Source organism: Lemur catta, chromosome 5 (assembly GCF_020740605.2).
Source record: "Lemur catta isolate mLemCat1 chromosome 5, mLemCat1.pri, whole genome shotgun sequence".
Taxonomy (NCBI): Eukaryota; Metazoa; Chordata; class Mammalia; order Primates; family Lemuridae; genus Lemur; species Lemur catta.
The window spans coordinates 54,200,076-54,227,655 of NC_059132.1; the positions used below are offsets into that span (position 1 = coordinate 54,200,076).

General features: G+C 41.5%; 1 protein-coding gene across 2 annotated transcripts in view; it reads left to right on the forward strand.

Moving 5' to 3' along the window:
- Positions 1-27,580, forward strand: part of JARID2 (jumonji and AT-rich interaction domain containing 2) — a 243,775-nt gene that overhangs the window by 119,346 nt on the left and 96,849 nt on the right. The window contains exon 3 of one of the 2 annotated variants that reach the window (XM_045551826.1): positions 20,269-20,410. The exons of the other annotated variant lie outside the window; for it this stretch is intronic. Within the exon in view, the coding sequence (XP_045407782.1) occupies positions 20,269-20,410 (142 nt within the window). The remainder of the gene's footprint in view (positions 1-20,268; positions 20,411-27,580) is intronic. 2 annotated transcript variants of the gene reach the window in all.

The following is a 27,580-nucleotide window of genomic DNA, read 5'->3' on the forward strand; positions in this document are numbered from 1 at the left end:
TTTAGCTCTGCTTGTTAATTTCTTAGATCCCATTTTCCCCAAACTTATCGGGCCTTTTACTTAGCTTTTGGAAATAACCTGTTTGTTAGTCAAGCCACATTAAATATGTCCTACATGGTATATCGCTAAAGCCAGAAGATTGATTCCTAGATATGCTTTTGGGAAATGACCGCATAGCCAATAAATCCCATAAGTTACAATTTGTTTTTTAATGCTGCCTGCTGCCAAATCTCATTTATCCTAGTTTTCTCTATAGTCTGTAGGATGCTTTTGCTGAGTTCCGGATTTGGCTTCTTCATCATTTTTTCCCCAGAGATCTAAAGACAGTACAGGTCTCTCATTCTTGGAGGTGTGGGGATGATGAAGGAAACGTGAATTGTTTTATAACCTTGGACCTGCCTATCAGGGATGGCAGTGGCCAGTGGCAGCCCAGGCTTGACTATAAACCTGTGAGGCCAGCCCTGTGCCAAAGGCATGTCTAGGGGAGCTCACCTGTTGTGCTTTAAGGCTGCTCATGCCCTGTGCCTTGAGACCCTGTCCCTCCTCTCCACACGGTTTCCTGACCTGTTACTAGTGTTCTTGTGCCGTTCATGCTTTGGATCTAAAGGCTGATTCAGCTCTTTCTGCACACAGGTCTTCTTCCTGTGTGAGCTGCCCTGCCCTTGCCATCTGGGTTAATCCATAACTGGGTCCACGTTTCCCTTCAACAGGTAGGTGGGCATCCTGGTCAAGCTTGGTGGCAGGGAAGGCCTTCTGGCCTCCCACGCGAGCTCCTGGTGCTCTCTGAAGAGGTCGTTTCCTCCTGCTGTTCCATGGCCCTCAGAATTACATTGCTATGATGCATGAAGGCAGCCCCCTGTCTCCATTTTGGAATCATTTAACTCTCTGTTGTTTCTGACACTCTCCTTCCTTCCTATATGATTAGGGTATTCATGAATGGACTCATATTTGCATGCATGCTTTTAAAAGTTGCATCTTGCCTCCTCTTGGAGTGAGTCTGGAACAGGGAATCTAGAGTGAGTCTGTTCCCTCGTGGCTCACCAGCAGTTTATCCTCCTGCAGAATTTGTTACTAGTGTCCTTTGAAAGGGCCTTTCCAGTTTGCTCACTTGGAAAGTGTTACAGAGTTTTAAAGGGTGAGCTGGAAGGCTCTCAGCTGGCACTTTCTGAATCCCTCTGAGGAAAATATTGGCAAACTCTCCACTCTTCTGCCTGAACTCTTTATAAATTGAGAAGGCAGGAGTTAGGAAACCGACGCACAGGTCGAGGTTGAACCCTGTGGGGAAACGTGTCATTATCCACACTAAGACGGTGGACTGTGTTATGACAATGTGATACTATCTCCTCCCCACCCCCCATGTTGACGTTTCCATGTTTTGGAGAGCCCTTGCTTCCTGCCACTGAAAATAGAAATATGTAGTGATTTCACTTACAGTATGTTCCTTTTTTTTTTTTTTTTTTTTAACTGGAGAGCCTTTTCTCTGAAAGATGCACATAGCTTTTTTTCCTTTGACAATTTAAGGAAAGTGCTGGAGTGCTTTATTCAATAGATGTTCCTCTTTCTAAGGAAAGTCAACTTTTTTCATTTTTGGGTTTTTTCCCTGCTAGTTTCAGGGGTCAAGGAGCAGGATGTTCATTTATTGTCTGGTTTGTTGCCACCTGTCTGACTTGCATTAGAGTCTGTTGATGTGAATGTTCCGTGCGGCCTGAGAGGTTTCCATCTTCCTGAGTTGTGTGACCGCAGAACCTGTGGTCACCTCTGCCTAGTCCTCAGAGAAGTTTGTGGAGATGGAGAAGAACCCAAGGGGAGAACGTTGGTGCCTAGTTTTTTTCTTTATCCATCCGTCCCCTTATGCTCCTACCGTTGCACACTCAGGTCAAGCAGAGGTGCCCTTTCTAGCTCTGTCCACATTGTGTAGCCCATGCTTGGTGCTTCTTGCCTTTGGGGTCTCCTTTTATGGAAGAATTCCAAGGGAATAGGTTAAGATTGCCATCAAGTGGCTGCTCTTGGTAGTGGATGGGAGGATGCAGAGGATCCCTGATGGCTAATTTCTTAGTCCCTCTGTGAAAAATAAGCTCTAGTGCTTTCTGTCTGAGGAATTGCCTCTTTTGGGGGGCTGAGGGGTGGGAGAGAGAGATGAGAACGTCTTTATTTTACAGCCTCAAAGAAGGCATCTATGTCAGCCCAGGCTGGACCTTCCCATGTGTCCTCTGAAAAACTGAAGGTGGGCTTGGTGGAAGGGTTTGAGCTCAGGGCCCTGGTGCTGTAACTCAAGACCACCTAGAGGCTTCCTGGAGACAGTGCCTGGGCATTGACTCTCCTGCCAGCTCAGGGCCTGTAGGCCACAGCCCCCAGCTCTGCTGGTGGAAATTGTCAAAGGATCATATTGTCATCCCTAAAACGATGGTCCCATGGTCCCACTGTGGAGCCAAAGAACTAAAAACCTTGGTCCCGTCATTCTGTTGGTCTGCTGTTTATTGTTTTCCATGTCTGTAAATGGGACAATAGGTTTTTCCCATTTGAGGCGGTATTTTTAGGATTAGTGAGATGATTTATTTAAACGCCTTAGTACTTTACAGAACATAAACACTGAAAGGGTAATTGTTTGTGAGGTTGGAGCTATACATGACCTAATTACTTCCCATTAATGCTGTACCGGTGTCACGAAGGTGTACACTTGAGAAACACCATTAAAATCGGATTGCTCCATTGCGTGGTTCTAGATGCCAGTGTCTTGTAATTAGGCCTCGCCCTAGGACAGAGAGCATTGCAGCTCTGATGGACCCGGAAGGAAGGGCTGCCAGACTCTTTAGTTCCTACCCAGCAGGCCATCGGGTGGTGTTGGCTGCAGCTGCCCTGCAGGAGTGATAGGAGTTAGGTGTGTGTAGGAGGGGTACCTCCACCCGTGCAGAGTGTTTGATTCTGAAGTCTCTGGGGAGCCCTAGCACAGGGCTTCTGAGCTGGAACGTGGTATGTGGAGGAGGATGGGTCTATACTAGCTGGGGTGGAGAGGGAGAGGCCTGAGGCAGGCAGAGGGAGAAAAAGTGACTGTGGGAGAGAACCAGACGGGGCGAACTTTAAGGGTCATCGAAGGAAATTTCTTAGGGCCTATGTATTTTCAGTAGCTTTTTAGAAGTGGTGGAGGCTATGTTATGCAACCATTCACTTTGCAATCTGTCAAATCATATTAAACCAGAGTTCCTGGATTCTGGCCATCTCAAGCAATACTGAATGCATCAAAAATTTGATATGTTGGAATGGGCACTGACACTGGATCATAATTCTAGTTCTGCCAGGAACTGGGTGTCTCTGTGAGCAAATCATGCCTTCACTGGCTTCCTCCTTATGTAAAATAAAACCCTTGGGATCCCTTTGTCCTGTCTGGTTTTGTTTCAGTGGCCAGTGACATCCGGGTGTTTATGGCATGCTCGTATTCTTCTCGCAATTTGGTAGCCCTATCGCTGTTGGATCAGGAAACATTTGGATGCTTCTGCAGAATTTGGAGTAGATGAGAGGTCATCTGGAGGAAATGTCCCCTCCTTAGCCACTGTCCCTCTCTTATGGTATGTGAAGAAACCAACACAGTGAGCCCAGAGAGAGGGGGAGACAGAGGGAGAGAGAGGGCGGGAGACTGTGTGTGTGCGCGCCTGTACCCCACAGGTAGCAAAACGTGAGTACAGCTCAGCATAAATTCAAGCGGCACTTGTTCATGAGTGTTGGTTGGTGATGCTGACCTCTGAGCCCTTCCTTTACCCTCAAGCCACACCAGGATGTACTAAAACCATTTCTAATAACAATCACCCTTTGGGGTAATTACTTTGCAGAACACCAGCTTTTTCTATGGTTTTTAGTTTTCTGAATAAGCTTGTGGCTCTTTAATGGTTTCAGTGTCTGTTTCCCTTCTCCCCTCCTCTACAAGCTAGACTGATTACCACCTCGAACCATCTGCTGCTGCATTTGAGGGGATTTGTCAGTGTGCTGCTGCATGTGCCTCTCCTTTTCACCTTGCCCCCCTGAAAAGGAGACTGCCGTCTGACTTGCCTTGGGGGGTTGGGGGGGCAGTGGTGGGTCCTAAGCTTTTACCAGAGCACAGCAGAGAGGCAAGAGGATTGCTGCTGCCTGCAGACAGGGCGACAGGATCTTGATCAGTGTGGTCTGTGCTATATAGGTCTTTGCTGTCCGGTAGAACTTTCTGTGATGATGATACAGTTCTGTTTCTGTGTTGTCCCATGTGGTAGCCACTAGCTGCATGTGGTTCTTGAGCCTTTGAAGCCTGGCTGCTGTGATTAATAGACTGATTTTTATATTTTATTTAATTTTAGGTTAACTTAAAATTAAAAAGCTGTACGTGGTTAGAGGCTAGCAAATTAGATAGTGCCGCTATAGAGACAGGAATGAAATGGTGGTGAAATTCTTCCATTTTATCCCTGTACTCTCTCCTTTTGCTGTTGTTTTTGGCAGGAATTCTTTCCAGCCGTTGTCATGGTATGTCATGTAGACAATTCTGAAAAAGTGGGAAAATATTGATATTCTAATGCCTTTCAGTGTTTTGGGCGATTTTAGAATACTTCTGCCCGTGATTTTCATTCTGCCACGTTACACTGTCCTTCACTGTGTCATAGCAGTTTATCACAGGCTTCAAAATTATCTTTCTCTACCATTGTCATTTACCTGATTCAGTTTCTTCATTAGCTTCACATACGAAGCATTTAATATAGCATCTTACTTCCATTATTGAGTAATTCTTTTGTTATTGGCTCCTGTTTGTGTGCTGTAGACACAGCCAGTTTGCTTGTGATACTATGTAAAAATTTCCTTTTACTATATCACCAAAGGAATTAATTCATTTTAATTGCAGAGAATTCTAAAATTTTACAAAATCATAAAGATTGCCAGTGGAAAGAATACTGTAAACGATACCCCATATTTAGTGTTGAGGCATTTAGGGTTATTTCTAGTCTTCTCTGTGATATGTGAAACTTCTAAGGAAAATGGCAGGAAGAATATACACCAACTTCTTAACATTGATTACTGGTGTATTGTGACTTGCATAATTTCACTTCATAATAAAAGGAGGATTATAGATAATGCTGACTTTTATTTAAATATTTTAGGAACAAAATGAGTTTACGTTAGCAGGATATGAAAGGTACTTTGAGAAAGACACAGAACAGCTTTAGATACAGAAAAAAATCAGCTCCCCAACAAACCAAAAACAAAGGGTTAAATATCTAGAAAACATAATGTTAAAATCTGATTGTTAAATTCAATGTCCATAAAATTTTATTTTACCTGAAAATTTGAAGGCTCAGATCTTCTACTTGCCAAGAATTCCTAATTTTGATCAGAGAGTGCCGAAATATCAAAGTTTATTGTAAATTACATGAGGTATTCCTAGCTTTAGAATTTTAAACACAAAGAGATAAAGAATTCTTTGATACATTTTGGAGGAGGAAAATGTTGAATGTGAAAAGTGGTGCATTGGATTGTTGGACACAATGTAGAACAGGGCGTTTGAAGGCCCTGAATTGGCCTTGAAGAGCAGCTTTCTCTTTCAACGGTATTTACTAAGCATCAATTATTTTCTAAGGCACGGTGCTAAGTTTTGAGGGTTATTAAGATGAGCAAGACTAAATCTATATCCTCTTCTTGAGGGAACGTGACAGTTGGGTAAACAGTACCCCCTTAACTTTTAGTATTGTACTGAAATAGTGCCTGCCAAGCAGAAGGAGGAGCAGGAACTTTCTAGGCAAGACAGGAGAGAATAGTCCATAATAAAAAGGGAACAGCATTTGCAAAGCCCTTGAAGTTTTGAGAAGAGAACGAACGTGTTATTTGCCATACATGCAAGTTCCCAAGCTGACTGGCTCAGTGTCCTCATGTGGTGTCTCTTGTTTGCAAAATGAAAGCATTCCTGGTCAGTAAGTATATGGCATAGCTCAGAAAAGTGATGCAGAACTCTTTGTTTTTTGAAATGGACACAGGTAGAATTTAAATGAGTCAAAGAAGCAACAAAATGATTAATGCAAATGAGGTTGAGTTTTTGCACACAAGTCTTTGTTCCTCTCATTAGTTCCTTAGTATCAATTTATTTCTGCAAGTGAATTTACTGAATTACAGACTTGTTAGTATCTGTTCTAAGTTGTTATTTTGAAATGTTTTATCAGTTTACCACTCTACTAGCAGTATATGAGAGTATTGTTTTTGTCGGAATCAAAAATTTGAACAGGTGATTAACAACCCTTCAATTGTGACTTGAGCCTTTTCTTTCAATTTTTTTTAAAAAAAAAAAAAAAACACAACTGTTCTTTATTCATTACTCCTAAGTAGGTGAAATGACTACGTTGTGATTCTGGTAGAATTTTACTTCATAATATTGGGTCACGGGGCACATTTTCAGAATATTGTCAATGTTGATTATCTTGTTTATGTTGGCATCATTTCTGTGTTAACGTTTTTGAGTCCATTAACTGGATCATTTTGAAATATGTTTAACACAAAAGGATATTTAATCTTATGTTTCCTTTTTTAACCAAATAATTAAAAATATATTGATAAATTATTTGAGTAGTTCATTACCATGGAAGCTTATGGATGCATATAGGTAGCCCTTATAAAGCATTTATAATGTAGCACAAATTCTTCTATTGTATAATTAATGCTCCCAACAACCAGTGTTGTTTTCGCTTCCATTTAACAGGCGAGGAAACTGAGACAGAAGTTTCAGTGATTCTCCTTAAGATCACAGAGTTAATAGAAGAGTAAAACCAGAAGTAGAACTGGACAACCAAGCCCTGCTTGGGCTGTGTGTGCTGTGACCCACTAATGTTTTCAGTGGGAGGTGCTTACCAAATCAGTTTGTTTTAAATTTAAAAAACTCCTGTGGAACAGAGTAGCTGCTCATCCATTTTCCTTATCCACGAGGGCTATGTTCCAACCCCCCAGGGGATGCCTGAAACCGCAGATAATAGCAAACCCTTATATAGTATGTTTTTTCCTACCCATGTGTACTATACAGTGGGGATACGTTGAACAAAGGAAGTGATTCACATGCTGGGTAGGACAGTGGAAGCTGTCACCACGCTACTCAGAACTGCGTGCAGTTTAAAACTTACGAATTGTTTATTTCTGGGATTTTCTGTGTAATGTTTTTGGACTGTGGTTGACTATGGGTAACTGGAAGCAAAACTGTGTATGGAGGGGAGGATGGGCTACTGTATTGTCTTTCCTGATAGCTTCTTAAATTGTACATCTGCTTTAATTGTAGTGCCGTTTTGCTAGCATTAACAACCAGGTTACTTTCACTAGTTTATATACCATCACCCAACCCGGATCACCCCACTGTGTTCTTCTAAACAGTGGTATTATTTTATAATTGTATGGTTTGGCCTTGAAGTCACATTGGCTATTGGGCCAGCCACATGCATTACACAGTTCAGCGCTGTTGGTGCCTCAGGAATTACCAAGCGCTCTTGGAAGGAGTCCAAGCCAGACTCTGTGTGTACCTAACTGTTTGGTATGGTGCCAGTGTATTAACTTGTATTTAAATAAAATTCAAACAAGTAATATTTATTATTATTATACTGCTGCCATAGAGTGCCCACAGTTTAATAATATTTTTGAAAGTCAAATATTAGCACAGCAGATCACTTTTCTCCATTGGCTTTTGTCACAACCTACGTGATATGTTCAATACTATGAAATTTGACCCCAAATAATGTAGAAATATCATTAGGGATACACAGCTAATGCAGTGTGATCATTAAAATCCTCTTGTTTCCTATATGAAATCCTCAGTCTCCACAAGTTCATATGCTCTACTACTCTCACACATGGCACACTGCACCACCCTGTCCTTTGTTGATAATTAGTGATTTTTGGGAAATTAGTATAAATTGCATGGAACTCAAATGCCAAGGTGCTACTTTAGATATGCAGTAACTTGTATATGTAGCGAGAAGTTGAAGAGCATTGGGTGGGAGAGTACGGATGGATTATAAGGAGCTGCCTTGGTTTGCCGCTATAGCTTGCCTTTCCCTCAATGAAGTGAGTCCTAGCTCTCAGTATGGGCTCACTTTCTTGATTGGTTACGTGAATAAAACAAGGTCTTATGCTTCTGAGACAACAGGTTCTTTAGTCAGCCAAGGATCACTACTAGATATCTAAATTTGATTAAGATGTCTAAACGACTTCTGTTTGCTAAGTGCATGTAGCGGGCATGTTGGAGTTGGCCCAAATCTGGTTATGAAAAGGTTGTCGAGGTAGTTACATGCTCGATTGTGAAGCTCTTAGAGGCAAAAATATGTCCTTAGATATCCTGGGGTTTAGGTGATGATTAGGTGGATGGCTGCCATGTACCTGCCTGGCTGCAAAGAATTTCTTTGGGTATTAATTAGGTCCTTTCTGAAATTCTGACCTCTTTTGAAGTACCAGTTTGAGTACAGTGCCTTGTTTTTTGGTGTTGCAAGTAATAGAAGGTCTTTAAACATTTAGAGATTATAGTGATAAGATTACTGGTGCGCAATCAAAAGTTGACACCTCCTTTGGAAACCAGTTTGCCACTCAATTTATAAATGGAATATTTGTGTATCCAAGGATTTCCACTGATTTCACTCCTATATATCCAGGAGAAACTCTACTACAAGCTTTCTATTGGAGGAATTAAGGCATGGTTCATGATAGCTACAAACTGGAAGCACTTCAGATATATCCTTGGACAAGAGAATGAAAATTTTGGAATATTCAGAATTCCATTGTATAATAATGGAAATGAATGGACTAGAGGTATAAAGTCATGAATAGATCTTAGTAGTCTGATGTCAAATTGCAAAAAACCAAGTCCTATTGTGATAATTTTTTGGTAAAGTTCATAATCAAGCATAGAGAAACAGTATGCTATTTAAACATATGTATTTGTGCTACAGCTTAAAAAAATGAGCACATAGTGTTTTAGGTAATGTTTGGTTTGGCTGTGGGCTTGCAGATATTCTTCATATTATTAAAAATTTATTAGTAATGAAGGTAGGGAGGGACACTGTTAACATTGGGGGAGTCTTCATTTAAGGTTTGGGAATTGCTGTGATGTTTGAATATTGAAACTTAAATGATGGTGCCTTTATCATATTAACTTGACATAAAGGAAAATACCTCTCCAATCTTTCTGCCGTCTCCTCTTTCTAATACTTAAATATTAAAAGTTGTGTTGCTGTTCCTAAACTGAACCTAGTTCTTAGTTCTGTCCTTTGTCTACCAGAGGGTGCAATTAGTCTAGTCTGGGACTGCTTGTATGTTTCCACTTTAGGGAGGGGATCACTGTTTTATCTAAACAGTCCAAAGCCTATTGATGTTCACAGTTAAGAGTTTTATAACAGCCTATGCCCCAAAGCCATGCATAGGTCAGAGTGAACACACAGGACTAACTTGCATGTACAATATTTTAAGGAATACTGTTTGCATGATCAGGAAACACTGATAATGATTAGGTTTTCCTTACGTTTTTAAATTAAATTCTTTTTTGCTTTTTAGTTGATGGGAAGAGGAGGCAGTAGTAGAGGCAGGAACAGGGCAGATCGTGTTCTCTGCTGAGGCCTGTGTGCACTCTGCGTTGGAGCGGGGGTGGGGGTGTGTGTGTGCAGGAGGACCAGTGTCCACATACGATTCTCGGACTTCATTTCTGGCAAGCTGTTTATGCCTTGGGGTTTCTGCTATTTTACCAACCTTTCCTTGCAGTGAGCATACATCAGAGTATCTGCCTCAAATCTCCTTTCCCATTTTCTGCTTTGGGTGGTTTTGATTAGAGAAGGAGCCAAAAGACACGTCCCAGTAGAAGGCAGAGGAAAAAAGCCAAAAAGTCCTCCCCTGAATGTCCTTTAATTGACTGTGTATGACTTAATGCTGCAGTGGGATTCATTCCAAACACTTGTTCAACACTACAGGAACACCCTGCATTGGAGAGCGCTAAGTAAGGGTCCCCTGGGTGGGGGGGGGCTCACACTGGGCGTGATTGGAAAGGGACTTTTCCCCAACCTTTGTAGGGAATTGTATCTTGAGGATAGCACACCCCTGTCCCCAAATGCCACAGGGTTCCTGGCTGTCCTCCTGTCTGTTGAGACATAGGGACTAGCTCTATCATCTTTATCAAGAGCCAAACTTGCTCAAGTCACGGTTTCCTCATCTGTAAAGTGGGGGGATTTTACCGAGATATCTCTAAGGCTCTGTGTGTAATTCACATTTTAAAGTGGTGGATAGCAAGTAGGCATCAGGGAAGACCATCACCTACCTACTGAGATACCTACTTTGCTTTTAAAAAAAAAAAACATAATAATAATCTGACGGTTAGATGAACTCTGTTGACTTAGGAAACAGTAGTTGGCCATTGTGGAGAGAGTACTCACTGGCCTTGGGTACTTGCTAGCCGGGTGACCTCCATTCCTGAGTAAATCTGATGTCTGCCTTCAGGGGTTTTGTGAGGTATAAATAAGCTAATGTGTCTCAAGTACTTAGAACCCAGAAGGGCTTTATTAGACAGTCCAACAGCTAGGAAACAACAAACTATAAGTAGGAGTAAGGCATTTTTCCAGTCCCCTTGGATGCAGTCTGAGGAGAACTTAGTTCCATGTGGGCTCAGAGGGCTTTGCCACCATCTTTCCCCTGCCTTGGAAGGGCATAAAGAGAAAAGCGTGTGGGTAACGCTGAGAGCATGTGTTTTGGACATTATCATTGCCAGATGTAGTTCAAAAGCTTCCAGAAAATGGACTTTAAAAATCAAAAAGCTTATGACATCTGAAAGGAGCTGTGTGCTCCAGCTATCTGAGGCCAGGGAGCTGGCCAGCCCTCAGTTGGACCCCTGCCTTTTTCACCCCTCTCAGCAGCTGCCATGCCACAGAGTCTGTTTTGTGAAAGATCCTCAAGAAACAATGAGGGAAAACAGCTTCTGTTTGATTAGATTAGATCAATTTATGTGCCTTGGGGAGGGGGGTGTGCCCCCAGTCACTGGCGGGGCCGACAGCGGTGGCCCATGTGGTCACTTCATAAGTAATGAGGCTCCGTGGTAGCCGGAGTGGAGGAAGGGGGAGGGCGGCTAGAGGAGGAGCATGTGGAGAGAGATTTCTGCAGTCTGTCTGGAGAGCTGCCCAGGTTTCCCAGCCAAAAAAACAAATAAAAATAAATAAAAGGCAAGTGCTGAATGACACAGATTATGATATTAAAAAGGGATGCCATTGAAACTGTGCCCCGAAGTCCGCTGTCTTTGGGGGTGGGGTGTGTTGGGGGGGCTTGCTGAGGGCATCTGACGGGCTGGGGACACAGAAGTGTGCCCAATTAAACTGTGAGTGTCCCCCTCCCCCGCATATGTCAGAAATTCTATACTTCGGATTTGTCTGCATTGCAGGTTGGGGAAATGGCAGGATGAAAAGCTAGTGGCTGGTTTCCTTCTCATTTTAATTTATGGGGGTGTGGGGGGGAGCCAGCCCGAGACCCCTCCTCTTTGGTGTTCGATTCCCTCCCATGCACATAAATAACCTTCTCTCCTGGCTGCCTCCCCTCCCCCCGACCCCGTTGCTGTTCTGGCCGTCCTATTGCCGCGCGGAATCTGCACTGCACTGCCGCTTGCTTATTACGTACAGGGGAGGATTGTTGACAAGTGCTCCGGAGCCTGCCTCACTGCGCTCTTCCTCCCTCCCTCCCTCTCTCTGTCCTTCTTCCTCTCTGTCTCCCTGCAATGATCCGGCTCTGAGGATGGCTGCTCCACGGGTCTGTCAGGTGCAGTTTTTGGTGGCTTATCTTGAGGAACCTGGGATAGAAGGTCTGTTCCTATAAATAAAACAAAAACCAAATAGCTCTAGATTCGTTTCAGACTGGTATGGCTTTTGTTGGAGAAATAGGCCTTTGTGGCTTTCCCTGCTGGGGTCCTGATTAAATCCATTATGGATGGCAAGGTGCTCTATCTCTATGTATATGTATATATGAGAGACTGTGTAAAAAGTGTTGCGATTCGGTTAATGTTAATATTCTTTTAGCCTTGATATCCTCCCTAGGGGCAATGGTGGCTCCTGCAAAGGCACTGTGGAAATTTACAAGAGAGAATTAATGTCGTTCTTAAAGCATTAAGCTCTGTTGACCATTTTGGCCAAATCTGCAGTTTTAACCAGGCTCATATGAATTTAGACATTTCTCTGGGGACAGAACGCCATCCGGCTGTAGCTGATCCCTTTATTTTATTACCAATTTATTTGATCATTCCCCAGCATTTAAAAATAGGTATTTGATTAAAGTAAATTAGTTCGTCCTCACCATAGCTCTGGCTTCCTTCATAAACAGCATGTTTGCTTTCATTTCCATTAATCCTGTCTTTCTCTACCTCTGTGTCTTTTCCTCCTTGAAAGATGGGGGAAACTGAGGCATGTCAATAGATACTGAGTCCTCAAGTGATTCCAGGTTAAGACCTAAACGCTTTAAACTTTGTGTGCTCTTGATTCTTCTCCCACATTTCGTACATTAATCCATGCTTGTATTACTGTATATAAACCCAGACGAATTTTAGGAGCTGTCAATATTAGGCGCCTCAAATCTTTGCAGATGCCATGGCCACATTCCGATAGTTCTGCTTTCTGTACTGCTTCCATTATATTTCAGCATTGGAAAGAATGTTGCTCTGGGAGGCCGTAGGCCTCTCTGAACTTACTTGTTGTCAGCAGGTTTTCTTGGTATTGTTTTTACTTTGAATAGACTACTTAATTCTCTCTATAGTCATCCTAAAAGTGGGGGGAGGGCAGTTGACTTGTTTATATGGGAGGGAGGTAGTAAGGAGACTTAGGGGCACAAACTGTTCCTCCCTGTCATGTTACAAACCAAACAGAACTTAGAACTTCTAAGGGATTCCTTTTTATCGTCTCAGGGAATAAAGGCAGAGAGGTTTGGGGGCAAAGGGTGTGGCTGTTTACTTACCCACAAATTATGATGTCAGTCAGGACACAAAGTATGTGGAGCTTTGCCCATTTATCATCACAGATTACTACACAAAGTAATAATGTCGTGGCGCTAGTTGATTGGAAATAGTCAGTTCTGCTTACCTTTGGGGAGAACCTTGCTGAAATCAGAGAGCTGATTGCTTTTGGTACCTTACATTTGTAGGGTAAATGTAATGATGCAATAAGCTTTAAAGACCTAAACACACACACACACACACACACACACACACAGGTACATTGTAATTACTTAAAGGTAGAATGTCATTAGCTGTCTCTGAACATGCTATGTATTGGGAAATCTCTTTGAGGAGTGCAAATTCCATGAGATGTAAAATCAAATTTTGGCATGTCAGTTTCTCTGAACCATGTTGATCTCGTTTATCTAAAAACAATCCTCAAAAATGCCCTTGTGTTTACCTCTGCTTCGTGTGACTCCGAGTTCCCTGCCTCTGCAGTGGTGCCATTGTTCTGCAGCTCATGTTCCACACCAGCCTGGCCCACTGTTGCCTTTACTCAGTTTTCTTCTGAATGAGGAAGGCAGCTTTTGACCTTGGAGGTGGTCACTCCCGGGCCCTGCGTGCTCTGGAACCCTTTTCATTAGCTGATAGAAGTGAGTTGCATGTCCTGGGGGATTGCAAGGATTTGTGCTTTGGTGAGCATTTCTAACAAGGTTGCTGGATAGGTATGTGTTTGACTGGTTTGTCACTGTGAAATGAATAGTGTGTGGGGGTGAAGTATGGCCCTTGAGGAGTTGTGGCCTGGGGTGGAGCAGTCATGGCAATTGGCTGCCGAAGGGGAACTTGTCTTTGGAGAACGTTGTGGTTGTTCCTGCTTCAGTCATTATCATTTTTCAATGCACTATACTTGTTCTGAGTGTTACAAAAGTCATATTAAGGCAGAAGAGGGAATGAAAGGGAAAAAGAGTAGGGAGGACATGCCCTTGCCCCAAAGAAGAGAGGGAGTTTTGCCAAAATGGTACATGATGTTCACAATGGCTATCATGAGAAATCTTTCTGAAAGATCGTGGTTCTTTCCTTTGGAGGGATTTTCTACTGAATAAAGTTCAACTGTCAGCTTTGTTTTTGTTGGAGCTTCTCAGTGAGGAGTGTTTTCTCTCCCCTTACGGTTAGGACGTGGGGAGGAGAGGTTTTTTGTCTCTTGGTGGTGGGCGTCTACTCCAGAAGAGAGCCCACTTTAGTGGTGGGCAGTGGTCTGCTTACCCTTCCCTGAGCACGAGATGTGCTGGGCTTGTTCCTTTATGGCTCAAGGTGAGGAAATGCCTTGTGGGGTCACGGCCTTGATTCTGAAATAGGACAAAAGGAGGAAGGCCAGACATTCTCTTTGCCTACCCAGTGGCCCAACTTGCCATGTTAACAGTGGTCACCATGTCAGGTTTTTATCTAACACTTTTTCTCAAAAAAAGACATGCAAAGGAGGTCTGGACTGCCGAGGGCGCGTCCTGGGGAGGGAGTGCGGTGGTGGTGACAGGGCTCCTGTGGGATTGCTGATTTATAAATCAGTGTTCATATTTTCGGGGTGGTGGGTTAAATTAACAAATATGCATGCCTCCTCCCCACCGCCTTCAATATCTTGGACTGGTTTGAGGGGTCATAGGTGGGGGAGCATTTTTGGATTACATTTTCTTGACCAGAACTGGAAATCTCCGCAGCTGATGTGAGAGCAGACAAAGGGGAGCGCTGGCCGGCTCAGGGGCTGTTCTCATGGGGGAAAGGGATAATTACCTCCCATAAGCCGAGGTATGAAACCACTTTCATCTGCGCCTGGTTGACCACGAACGTGCCGCTGACATCCTGCCTCCTGACTGGCATTTGTTCTCAGCCGCGTCAGCGTGTGGCCTGCCCAGCTTGTCACTGGACCAGGCCGGGCTGGGCCCCGCAGACCCTCTGCCACGCCGGCCCGGGCCAGATCTTCCCGGCAGGAGAATGCCTACCCTGCTAGACAATCCACTCTTTCTTTTAACATCTAAATGAACATAAGCTTTATTTTTCACTGGTAATGGCAGCAAACCATGCATTCCGATTGCCTCAGAGAGGGTCCTCCCTCAACCAAGGGGGCCACTTTTATAATTTTTCTATCAAGTCAAAGTGGTGTGCCCGTGCCGTGCGCGCGCGTGCGCACACAGACACACAGACACACACACACACACACACACACAGAAATTGCTGCTGAAAATGAAAGCTCTCTTTGGATGCTTGGCTGTTTAATATGTAATGTGATACCTTGTCACACAGTGACAGGGTGACAGACGGCATTGGCTCTATAATACAGAATTACCTTTTGTGCATCTCTTCTACAACAAAGCTAAATACATTGACTCTCCCTAATATGCTAATAAGTTTGGTGTGCTCCAGATGTTTTAGAAGCACTGGAACAGCTTCAAAGCCCTTCTTGTTTTTCCCTTCCTTTTTAACCCTTCTTTTGGCATTGCTTTTGTGGAATAGAGGCATTGGGTTTTCCTTTGGTTTTATATTGTCATGTGTGTGGAGATAATGGGAGAGGACTGGTGAAGTGTCTTTGTGTCTAAAACATCATAAAATTATAAGGTCTGCATGCCCTAGTCCTTTCTGTTCAGATGTTAGAAAAGAATTATCTTGTATTTATACATTTGTGTTCTGAAGTCTATAGTTCTCATCAATTCCTGAGAAGTTCCGTCAGCTAAAGGAATCTTTGGTCTAATTTGTGTTTTGATTTTCTCAAACCCTTTAATGTTAAGGCAAGAGGGAGGTGGTCATACACACATCTCCAATCTCCAAGAACAGCAGGAATTCCTATTCCCTCCTTTCTGCTGCTGTTCCAGACTCAGAGAGAAGCCAGTTTTGTTGTATTGTCTTGTGTGGCCTTAGAAGCCTTTTCATTTCTTGCTAATTCGGGAGATAGGGTGAAAAGCTCCTAAATGTGCACAGCCTCTGATGGCAGCGTTCTGTTGTATTCGATTTCTTTAGAGTTCTGTGCTGTGAGAACAAGCACTGTCTTGTGGTGGCTGAGTGGTCTCAGATCCACGACACACTGCTCCTGTCAGCTGATGGTGACTAACCGAGGTTGCAGGCACAGTCCCTAAGCCACCTTTACTGCAGTGATTTGGAATTTTCAGCTCGTATTTATTGCTTTTGTGAAAGACAATAGACATGGTTTAATTTAAGTTCAACCTACTGAATATTAATAGAGGAGAACAAATGCTAATGGGAGAGACTGAATCTTTGGACCATTCATTCAGCTTCCTCTGTTTAACCCCCTCTCCCCAACAAAGGTTTGGGTTGGGAGGGGTTTGAAAAGATAAAAACAGCTCAGAGTGTACGAAGGAGGGGTGCCATTTCATTATTTCTCGTTGACTAAAAATAATAATTTAAACAATTGGTGGCAAGGCTTTGTTAGACAAGCTGTTAGACAGCTTGGCTAATGTTATAATAATGGCTCTTCTGCCCTCTGGCATCATATTCCATCTTGCTGACCTGGCTGTCTTGGATTGGGCAGGCTGTGTAGGATTTGGATTAAAATGTTCAAAATGAAATGAGGTAGTCAGTGCAGTGGAGATTTGAGAAAGGTGCAGGAGGGTGAAGGGGTAGAAAAAGAAGCCCAGGTTTATCCAGCCATGTAGACTAAAACTAAATGTAAATTTTTTTTCTCAGCAGTTATATACAGAATGGGAGTGTGCAAATTGAAAAAATAGATCATGTGCCGGACAGAGTCTGTCCTGCCCCTTCATGAAGGCCACAAAAAGCTATGGTCCTTTAATTTGCGTAACAGACAATTAATGCCCTATGTATGGGCCCCATTTTTTTCTGACTGTGGATAGTGAATGTGATTCAGACAACCCCTGTTGTTTCTAGTTCAGGTGCTCACTGTTGATCCTTCGAAGGAGGAAAAGCTTGGAGTTATCTGATCATACGGTTTGAGGGCTTGGGACGATGGAGTCACTACTTTCTTCCCTTTAAATATAGCTCAGTCATGCCTTGGTATCAGACCAGTCTCAACTGTTTTGCCTTACACTGAGCTCATATCCAGTCAATTAATATTCTCTGGTATTTTTCATGTAAAATCTCTTCATACAGCTTCCCTGAATTTGTGTTAAGACAGTTGATTTTTTTTGGGGGGGGGTGGCTAAATATTATAAAACGTTATAACCCTGGTTGCATTTATTCTTCTTAGATATGCACATTTTTCCAACCTGTTACCTTTTTTTGAGTCTATATTTGTCATATTATCTGACTCTTGTAACTTCGTGACAAGTTTTGTAAGCAACTTCCTTCCCTTCACAAAATTACTGATAAAAGTGGATGAATGCCCAGACGGAACTTAGGGTGTGAATGCCTCACTGAGAGTTGTGTTGTGACAGATTGTGCTATCATAATCAATTCCCTGGGATCTGATTCACACTTGTCCCACAGCTTTCTAGTGACTTAGAGCAACTTCTCGTATTGTTGTGGACCCTGCATGTAGTTCTCAAAATATGGTCCTGGGACCGGCCAAAGCAGCAAAGAGCATCTCCTGGAAATGTGTTAGACTAGGGGACAGTTAGGGGTGAGGCCCAGTTGACTGTGTTGCATCATCAAGTTTGAGACCCCTTCACTTTGCAGTCAACTGAGATTATTCTTGTCAGAAAGATAAGAGCAATGTTGTCATCAAAGAGATTAACTTTCTCCCATTAGTCTACTCCTAAATCATTTATTCAGTCATTGATTCATGCATTCACCGCTTCCTAATTCAGCAAGTACTTCAGCTCTTGTTAGGTACCAAAGGGTAGAGGAGGATTTCTTTCCAGTCTGCTCCTGGCAGCACCTGGTCCTTCCTTAGTTCCTCCTTGCTCTAAATACAGCTTCTAAACAACCTCCTCCTCTTCCTCTGTCTCCTTCTCCATTGGCACCACCTGTTTTTGGTTTGTGTTTTTAGGCACATTGCAAATCCCAGCTTTCCTGTTCTTGTTTTGGTGGTGCAGGCTTGCTGGCTGGCTCCCCACTGATTCACATGCGCTACCTTCCCATGCCACGTTTCTCTTGCCCTACACGCGTGGCGTTTCTTTTCTGCACATACTACTGACTGATTCGTCCATCTGTGTTTGTCTCCTCTTGCTAGAATTTAGATTTTGTTTGATTACACCTGTCTTCCCAGTGCCCTGCCAGGTAGTAGGTGTTACATAAATGACTGGGTGAATTCGGAATCCCTCCCTCTTTTCCTTTGCCTCCATGCTTTATTCTCCGTTATGTGCATATATACACTATTGAAAACAGAAAAATTTCAACTCAACCTAGAGTATGCTTACTTGCAATGTACATCTCCTTTTTTTATATTGAATTTTACACTTAGTTCTGTGACCGAGATTTTATTTTCAATTTCTCATCCTTCTCAAGTGTGGTGATTTATCCATCTTCTCCTCTTTTTACAAATAAGATATATGTTATGTCCCTGGGCCAATTTCTAATCTTGGTTAAGTAGTGTATGTATCATCCTGATTAGGAAGAGGCCCCCACCCTCACCCCCTGTGACATTACTAACTTGCTCTAATTTAGTGTTGATCAATGTATTTTTTCAACCACATATGTAATATTTCTATTATTATGTATGTATATTTCTAGAGCTACACTCACAGCGAAATTAGGGAAATGAATTTTAACGTATTTGACTTAAGCTAATATATCTAAAATAGTTCCACAATTAATTAATATAAAACTATTGAAATATTACATTCACCTTTTAATATAAAAGTTACATAAAATTTAAAATTCATTTTCTTATTTACACTCACTGTGCTTCAAATGCATAATAGCTACACGAGACAAGTGGCTACTGTAACAGATAACAGGGCTCTAATCTCTCTGAAATGTTGGCCATAGTTTGATACTCGGAATTCTTAGATGTCCACACAATGTCGCCTCTTTGCCTCACAGTGCAACCTTCCTGTATTTTTTTCCTTTTTTGGGGAGGGGGGGGCAAGTGATATATGTTTCATTTCCATATTGCAGTCATGACTTTTAAAGCCACAGTAGTGTAAGTGAATAGCCATGAGATTTCACTTACTACATCATAATTAAATTTCCAACCTGTGTTATTACTCACGCTGTGAAATGATGTAAAGAATAGATAATTGGGGAAATGCATACATAAATAGGCCAGGTCCCAAGGCTTTTTTTGGAGTGTACTATGTTCATTTAGCAACTTTTAACCAAATACATAAAATATAGTATTCTATGTAGTATTTAGTGCCACTTGACAGGAGCCACTTTATGGGATACTTCAATCAAAAACACTTAATATAGGGAAATGAAGTATTCATAAAGTTTGTGGACGAGCTGGAAGAGCAGACATCAAGGGGCCACCCTGTGCTTTTGACTTCAAGGTCAAACACTGTGAAACTGCAGATACTGTGCTAGCATTGCTGCTGCTGCCAGCTCTGGTTGCCCATCAAGCAGGTGACTAGATGCAGGATCCAGTTGCTGGGGACACTGTCAGTGGAAAAGTCCCCCTTGGTAGAACCTACGCTGATGTAGGGAGCTAGAGTGCTAGAAGACAACCTTTCATCTAGCTTTTACCCACCAGTGTGGCCTTACTGCTTGTTTAAGTACTTGTATGTTACTTAGTAAATAACTGCTTGGAGAGCTTCCTGAGGACCAGCAGGCCCCTTTCCTCTGGGACCTTTTTACATTTTGGTTGATGAAAGAACATCCACAGGCACCAAGATTGTCCTGATAATGCCCGGAAGTCATATGTATCTCTAGTCAGAGAGAATCATTATCCTTTGAGATGTTCAAAGGCAAATCTGGTTACAATCTAATCTAAGGGCTAGCTATGAAGAAAAGTAGTATAGTAGGATTTCTAGTTAACAGCTAAGATGTGGCTACAGAGTAACGATGCCTTTTCATGTGTGGCGGGTACTGATTGCTGCAGGCAGTTCCAAAAAGGATTCTAGGCTCTCGAGGTTAAATATTTAGCACTTCAAGAATAACTAGTTTGATTTGTTAATAATTGATACTCTTCCTTTCCATCCCCCAGCCACAAAACGTGTTTATGTGCTTTTAGAAACTACAGCATTGTGAGTCTACATTTCTGCTTGAATTTCCTACTGTTGAAATTGTTTCCTTGTTAGGCGTTTCACTCTTATAAATGGTCTTAAAATAGGATGAGGTTTTACTTTTCTCCACCCATTCAAAAGGGATATGTGCTTTTAAATTCTCTTCTCTCCATACTCTTCTCTGTCTTCATCAGCCATTGTGTAGGGTTAACTGTGGTAAAGTGCTGCTTCCTGATGTGATGTATTTAAGTGTTTGTCCCCTTTTCTCACCTGTAGGGCTCCTTGGTAATGACCAGTCTAAGGGATTAGGACCAGCATCAGAACAGTCAGAGAATGAGAAGGACGATGCATCCCAAGTGTCCTCTACTAGCAACGATGTTAGTTCTTCAGATTTTGAAGAAGGGCCGTCGAGGAAAAGGTTAGTACCCAAGGCTGAAAGTATTGGTACCTAAACCAGAGACTGCAAACTCAGGTGCCAGTTTTTGCCACATGGGAACAAATGTGGGCCCACTCACCCAATTACTTGATTTTCATAGAGGAGTCAGAATTATGGGTTTTGTATCAAATGCCCTAATTTCTAAGTATGGTCTAGTAATTATAATTAAAAATGAATAAACAGAAAGTGCTATGGACCAAACATGTTCCTGCTGGAAGATTTAGCCTAAGAGCCCCCAGTGTGCGACACCTGTCTTAACTAGTCACTTTGATTCATTCTCAGCAGCAGCAATCTTCAGGAATGTATTAGGTGGCGTTTTGCTGTTTTTGAAGAGAGATGTTTCTAATAATTTGAAGAATTAAATGTGTGGTATTTCTTAAAGTGTTTTTCCCTTGCCAGGAAAGCAGAAATTACACTGTGTATTTCTGATCCATTGCTGTTTAACCATGTTCCAAGTTTGTAGCTGTGGAATTGGTTAAGTTATAACAGCAGTTATTTTTGTATAACTTTCCTAAATAACTTTAAGATAGTTTGATAAGGAAGTTGGCTATGGTGGTTTGATAATAGTTTGTGGTTTCATGGTCAAACAGTGGCAGTGACATTATATAATAATGCTTCTAATAGGTGTTTTTAAAACCCTTTGCTGGTTTCTGTCCTATTTCATATCTTATGTGGTAGTTCCTCCTTTTTTTCCCCATTAGGATGTATATTTCATTCCTTATATTCCGTGTTTTCCTGGATGACTTTCCTCATGATTTTTTCTTAGAGTTGGATCGTTTGAGAGGTTGAGGGAAGAAAGGAAAAAAAAAAAAAAATCCCCCTGGCCTGGTTGTCTCCATGTACTCATTCTGGAGAAGTATGGTTATTTTTTTGAAACAGTCTACATATGTGTATCTACAGAGGAACTTGAGTATAGTGGAAATGAAGAGAAAAGGACAAATTAGCCATGTGTAGTTATGTAAAATTCTTGCCAGAACAGCCTTTGGATCTGAAATTTGAGATGCATAGCTCAAAGTCTTAGTTCATTTTCCTCCAAATGTCTTTGTTTAAATAGCCCACAATTCATGGATTCTGTATTAACTTCCACCCTCGTTTTCTCTTAATCTTGTGTGTTGTCTTAGAAGATGTCATGTGATTTGTTATTAGTGTAGTTAGCGAGCATGTGTAAGACAGATCTGCCAGCATAGTAGGCTTTGCACATCATTCTTTTAAAAAGAGTGTCTAAGTTCTAAGTAATGACCCTATTATATTACAGATACTCCATAACAAACATTCTCCCTGCTCCAATTTGAAAAATGAATCATCACAAGAGAGGGATTTCAAGGATGTGTAAAAAATCATGTCAGTAAATATATCGGAATGTGTGATAATATTATCCATGCCTCCAACATGGGTGAGTGTTCATGCATCTGGCGTCAACCTTCATCTCCATTTGGGGAACAGAATTCCCTGTGTCTGGGCACCCACTCCTTTCGCTGTGTGGCTGTCTGTCACCCTCACTTCTGGCTGAGATCTGGTCAGCATGAGGGTGCAACGATGAATGTCCAGTAGACTTCATTCTTTTGGAGGGATGACTCTTTGTCTCTAACTCCTATTGCCTCTCTCAGGTGACAGTGCTGCTGACTTCCTCTTTGCATGTGAATGTTGTGTTGTGTAGCAGCTTGTGTGCAAAGCAGCCATTTAACTTGAAGTGTCCAGGGCAGTGAAAAAGAGAAACTCTTTTCAGAGGTGGTTTAAGGAAAACTAATCATTGCAAATCCTCTTTTAATTAGTGATATGCCAAATATCTTGTATTACTGAATTAAGGATTCATTGCAACATAATTAATTTTGTTATGGTCACATTCTACTAATGAAGTCTATCAGGGTCATATGTGGATTAAGGTTAAGGTTTTTGTTTTTCCTTTTCTTGATATAGGGTCTTGCTCTGTTGCCCAGGCTAGAGTGCAGTGGCATCATCATAGCTCAGTGCAACCTCAAATTCCTAGGCTCAAGCTATATTCCTGTCCCAGCCTCCCAGGTAGCTGGGACTACAAGCATGTGCCATCGTGCCCAGCAATATTTTTAATTTTTAATTTTTTTTTTTAAAGAGATGGGGTTTCACTATGTTGCTCAGGCAGTGGCATCATCACAGCTCACTGCAACCTCAAACTCTTGGCCTCAAATGATCCTCCCACCTCAGCCTCACAGAATGCTAGGATTACAGGTGTGAGTCACCACGCCTATTCTAGATTAAGGTTTGATAGGGTAGATTTTGCTGGTCTGAGGTGACCTTGATTACAGGAGGAGGGTTTTGTAGCTTTCAAACAGACAGTGTTATTAGGACACACATTTCTTACCGTGTTGCAGGGCATATGGCAGGTATAAAATAAATAACTTTTAATAGTTTCTGGCCTTGAAGAACTCATTGTTTTGGTCTCTCCTTGGTATTTAGTGGATTTGTTATGACTCTGCCTTCTAATGCAGGGTGAATGACTTGGAACCTGAATCCTGGACCTTGATTAGTGTAATGTTCAAACTGTGCTGCTCGATGTTCCTTCATTTCACTATACCGTTCCTTTTCTAGTAAGTTGGTGGAGTGTACTGAAGTCAAGCCCAGAGGAACTGCTTAAAGTAGTTATTTTGAAATGTGAATTCAAGCATTGGGTAGATTGTTGCCCAGATGCTTTTTTTCCCCTCATGGGTCTTAAATTCCCTAAATGGGAAGAGCATGTTTTGAGATTGACCATTTGCATCCTTTTTTGGCATTTAGAATTTCAGGGGAGAAAGCACAGAATTCTAAAAATCCAGGGCGACTTAGTCTGTTTTGTGCTGTTATAACAGAATAGCTGAGATTGGGTAATTTTTTAAAAACAGAAGTTTATTGGTTCATATATACAGTTCCAGGTGCTAGAAAGTCCAAGACTGAGGAGCCACATCTGGAGAAGGCCTTCTTGCTGTGCCACAGCATGGCAGAAGGTATCACGTGGTAAGAGAACCAAACTCACTTTTATGACAAACCTACTCCCAAGATAATGACATTATTCCATTCCTGAGCCCTCATAACCTTATCAAGCCTTGAAGGTCGTACCTCTCAGCTCTGTGGCATTGGGGATTAAGTTTCTGACACTTGAATTTTGGAGGACACATTCAAATCATAGCATAGAGTCATGATTTATGTGTTTGTTTTGGAAAAAGCATTCTCTATTTTTAAAAAAATGATATGAGTTGCTGGCTATTGTACACTTAATTATTCCTGCTGTGCACATCCTTGAAGGTACCTTACTTTTTAACATCCTCAGCTAATATGCCTTTTGTCTAGAGTAGAAGGAGAGAGGGAAGGGGGAAAGTGAGAGGGATTATATATGACTGACTTCCTTCTTAAGAAAAATAACAACCCGTGGTGAAGACTGATGCCAGCCTCAGTTCACACATTATCCAGTCTCATTTTCCAACCTGCAAATTGAATCAATTACATTTATCTGATGATGCTTCTAATATGGTTTTAAGTCTTCAGTTAAAACATCCATCTGGTTACAAAGTGTTAATTTTTCTACAGGAAACCCTCTAAGCCATGTTTTGTTCTATGTACTTGATGCCATTGCTTTTACTTGAAACTGGAGATCTTTCTAGCACATGCAATCCAGAGTTCTATAGGATTTTGTGTTTTTCTCAAGTTTCTAATTTTTTTCCTCAGTTTTTCTTTATGGAAACAAAAACACCCCAAACTGATACCTTTTTATCCAGTCATTAAAACGTCATCATCTGAGATCATGAGGTCACTTTTGGTAAAAGTGAAAGCTCGCCCTGTACCAGAAGCTCTCTGTCTGATGGACAGGGCAGCCCAACCACAGATGGGCAGAAGGATTCTGTGCTGGTGGGACACTCAGCTCACCTTGGGGGCTGGGTGGTTTTGTAGTTTTTGTTTTATTTTGTCTTTGGTGTTGGTTTTCTTTTGAGCATTGTGATAGATGAGGTGGTTTTTTTTTGTTTGTTTTTTGTTTTTTTTTGTTTTTTTTTTTACATTAATAGAGTTTTTGTTGTTTAGAATGCTAACACTACAGAGATGTCAATCAGCCCCTTTGTGTTCTTATGTTGCCCGTTCTGTTTTCTTTGGTTCCTCTTGTAAAATTTGTGTTTCTTCCAGAAAGAAGTATGTCAGTATTTGCAAAAACCAGAACAGACAAATTTTGGTCAGCCAGGTGTCTAGTGATGGTGAGAAACTCTTTGGAAGGCTGGTTATGGGGATGCAGATTATCTGTTTGGCAAATGGAAAAGAAGGTGTTATACGGGGAATTTAGTGATGATGTGCTTTTTAGGTATAGGTCAGTGGAAGATCAAAACGCATGCTTAGAAAAGAGTTCATTTGAATTGGCCCCTCAAATAGAGTGCAAGAGTAACTGTTTATAGTTTATCTAAAAGGGTTGAAACATTTAAAGACAATCATGGTTCTTAGGGGAGTCTTGGGGAGATCGTGTTGCATTACAGTGATTGTGAGCATAGGCTGTAGCCAGACTGTGGCTGCTTAACTGGCTTGCACATTCACTTGCTGTGTGCCCTTGGGCTGGTTATGCAATATCTCTGGGCCTCAGTTCACTCATTTGTGAGATATGTGAGGCAGTAGTAACTACCAGGTGGTGGTTTGTGACCTGAGCATGTTCTTTTAGGTGTATAATGACCGTTCTGTGTTTGATATTATTAGCCATCGTCAGTGTGTGACACATGAATTGCTACATGTGTTCCTGGTTTCTTTTTTTTTTTTAATTTTAGACAAGGTCTCACTGTATTTCCCAAGCTAGTCTCAACTTCTGGTGTCACAGAATCCTCCTGCCTCAGCCTCCCAAGTCCCAAGTAGCTGGGACTAAAGGAGCAGGCCACTTTGCCCATCTGAACTGTTACATGTTAATATGCATGTCCAGTGGAGACCTCTCAGACGTGTTTCAGAGTGTTACTGATTTATACAAATTACGATTTATATCTTTCCTCCATGCCACCCCGCCGCAGCTATCTGTAGGCAGATGGAAAAGTGTGGGCGTGTCTCCGTCTTTTGAGGTGATTGAGTCACAGGAAAGACGCTGTGGTGTATGGTGTGATTTTCCTCCGCAGAGGTTGGCGTGGCCTGGTATTTGCTTGCATGGAGCAGACAGGAGTCGGTAGAGGTTGTAATTTGTGAAAACAGGGTGTTGGTGAACAGATTCCATCACGGTTATTCACACAGTAGTCATCTCGATACATCTTGTGGGGCGGGCCCTAGTGCTTAATGCGGAGATTCCTTGTTAACTCTGACGGCCTTGTATTCTGTTGAAGTGTACAGTGCATTTTGTGTGCTAACACACCTCACAAAGCAAACTCTGAAAGTTTTTGTTGAACTAATAAAACAGTGCAGACTGTGCCTTTGCAGGGATGTAAATTTTCCGTTTTGTTAAACAAGGAGCTGCTGTTCTTAGGCCTTCGATGAAAAAGACTTGGTGAGTTCAAACACAGTCCTATTCCTGTAGATTGTATTTTGAATGCCAAGAATTATTGGAAGTGTGTGGATGTCAAAACGGAGTATAGTTTAGCTTCTGGATATGAAAATGGTAAGAATCATCTCAGGCTTTAACTAGTATCATGTTCACAGCTGAATTGTCTGTGTTACTGAGTTCCTTATTCTTTTTGTTCTGAGTTACTTTGTTGGTATAAAATACTTTTCCTACCTCAAGTTTGAAAGGAAGATAATCCCAAATGTACAGAAGTCTTACTTGACAGCATGCATTGTTATAAATTGGGTTATTCAAGTGAGCATCTTTAAGAATTGGAATTTTAAATGCCTAAATTATTTTTACATATCCCTGTAACAAAAATGTTATTGCCAAAAAAAAAAAAAAGTCAACGCAAAACAAGCAACAAACAGCTTAGGTGTATTTCTCTTAACTTTTGAATAGGTTTAGAAGTGTCCGCTGACCAGTCTATTGCAGAGTATTCTGCTGCTACAACCTTGAGGAGTATTTTACAAAGACAAGAGAAAAACTATTATAATTTTAAAGTTTAGAGCTGTCATGACTTAAATATGCTCTCTACTCATAGGAAATAAAGAAGGAGCAAAATTGAGAAAGAGAATGTTATGTGGCACCTTTGATCACTCAAAATGTGGAAATAAATACAAAGTAAATGTGGATTTATCTAACCTGTCACCTATTTTAATTTACCCACATAGTTGCCATTTCTGATGTTCTTGCCTTCCTATAGATCGAGAGATGTCCTTCTGGTATCATTTCTTTAGCATTTGCTGGAACCATTTTAATGTTTTAAAAATAGGTCTGCTGGTGATGGAGGAATTATGCAGCTTTTGTACGTCTGAGAAGATCTCTAGAAAATCTTTTCATTTTATGATAATTGAAGAATCACACATGGTTGTGTAAGAATTCACCTTCATTTATGAAAGCTGTTTTTTGCTGGGTATAGAATTGTAGGTTAATAGTTTCCTGCCAGTACTGTCATGAAACAGCTCTACTGTTCTCTGATTTGCATTGTTTCCGACAAGAAGTCTGCTGTCACTCTTCAAGCTTTTTACGAAATATTATTTTCCTCAGTTTACTTTTCAGTCCATTATTGCTTTTAAGAAATTTGCTATAATGTGAATTGGTACAGTTTTTCTTCATGTTTCTTATGCTTTTGGGGTTCATTGAGCTTATTGGTTCTGAAGATTTCATCTGTTTTCGAAAAATTGGAGCCATTTAGTATTTCAAATATTTTTTGTCTGTTCCTCTTTCTCCCTTTGGGGACTTCATTTGCACATATATTACTCCGTCTAAAGTTGTCCCACAGCTCACTGGTGCTTTGTTCATTCTTTTCCTAGTCTTTTTTTTGGTCTTATGTTTCATTTTAAGATAATTTATACCCAGTATCTGCTCGTAAACTCAGTGACTATATCTTTCACCTCAGGCATTGCTTTTATATTTAGAAGTTAGATTTTGACCTTTTAGTAATCTTCAGTGTCTTTGGTGATGTGCTTAGTCTTTGCTCTGACCTTCTGAACTTACAGAATACGGTTATAACAGATGTTGTAGTATCTTTGTGTGCTAATCCCATTTGGGATTGATTGATCCTCCCCATCCCCTGCTCATTATTGGTCATATTTTCCAGCTACTTTGCTTGTCTGGTAATTTTTTGGGATGTCTGGCATTGTAAATTT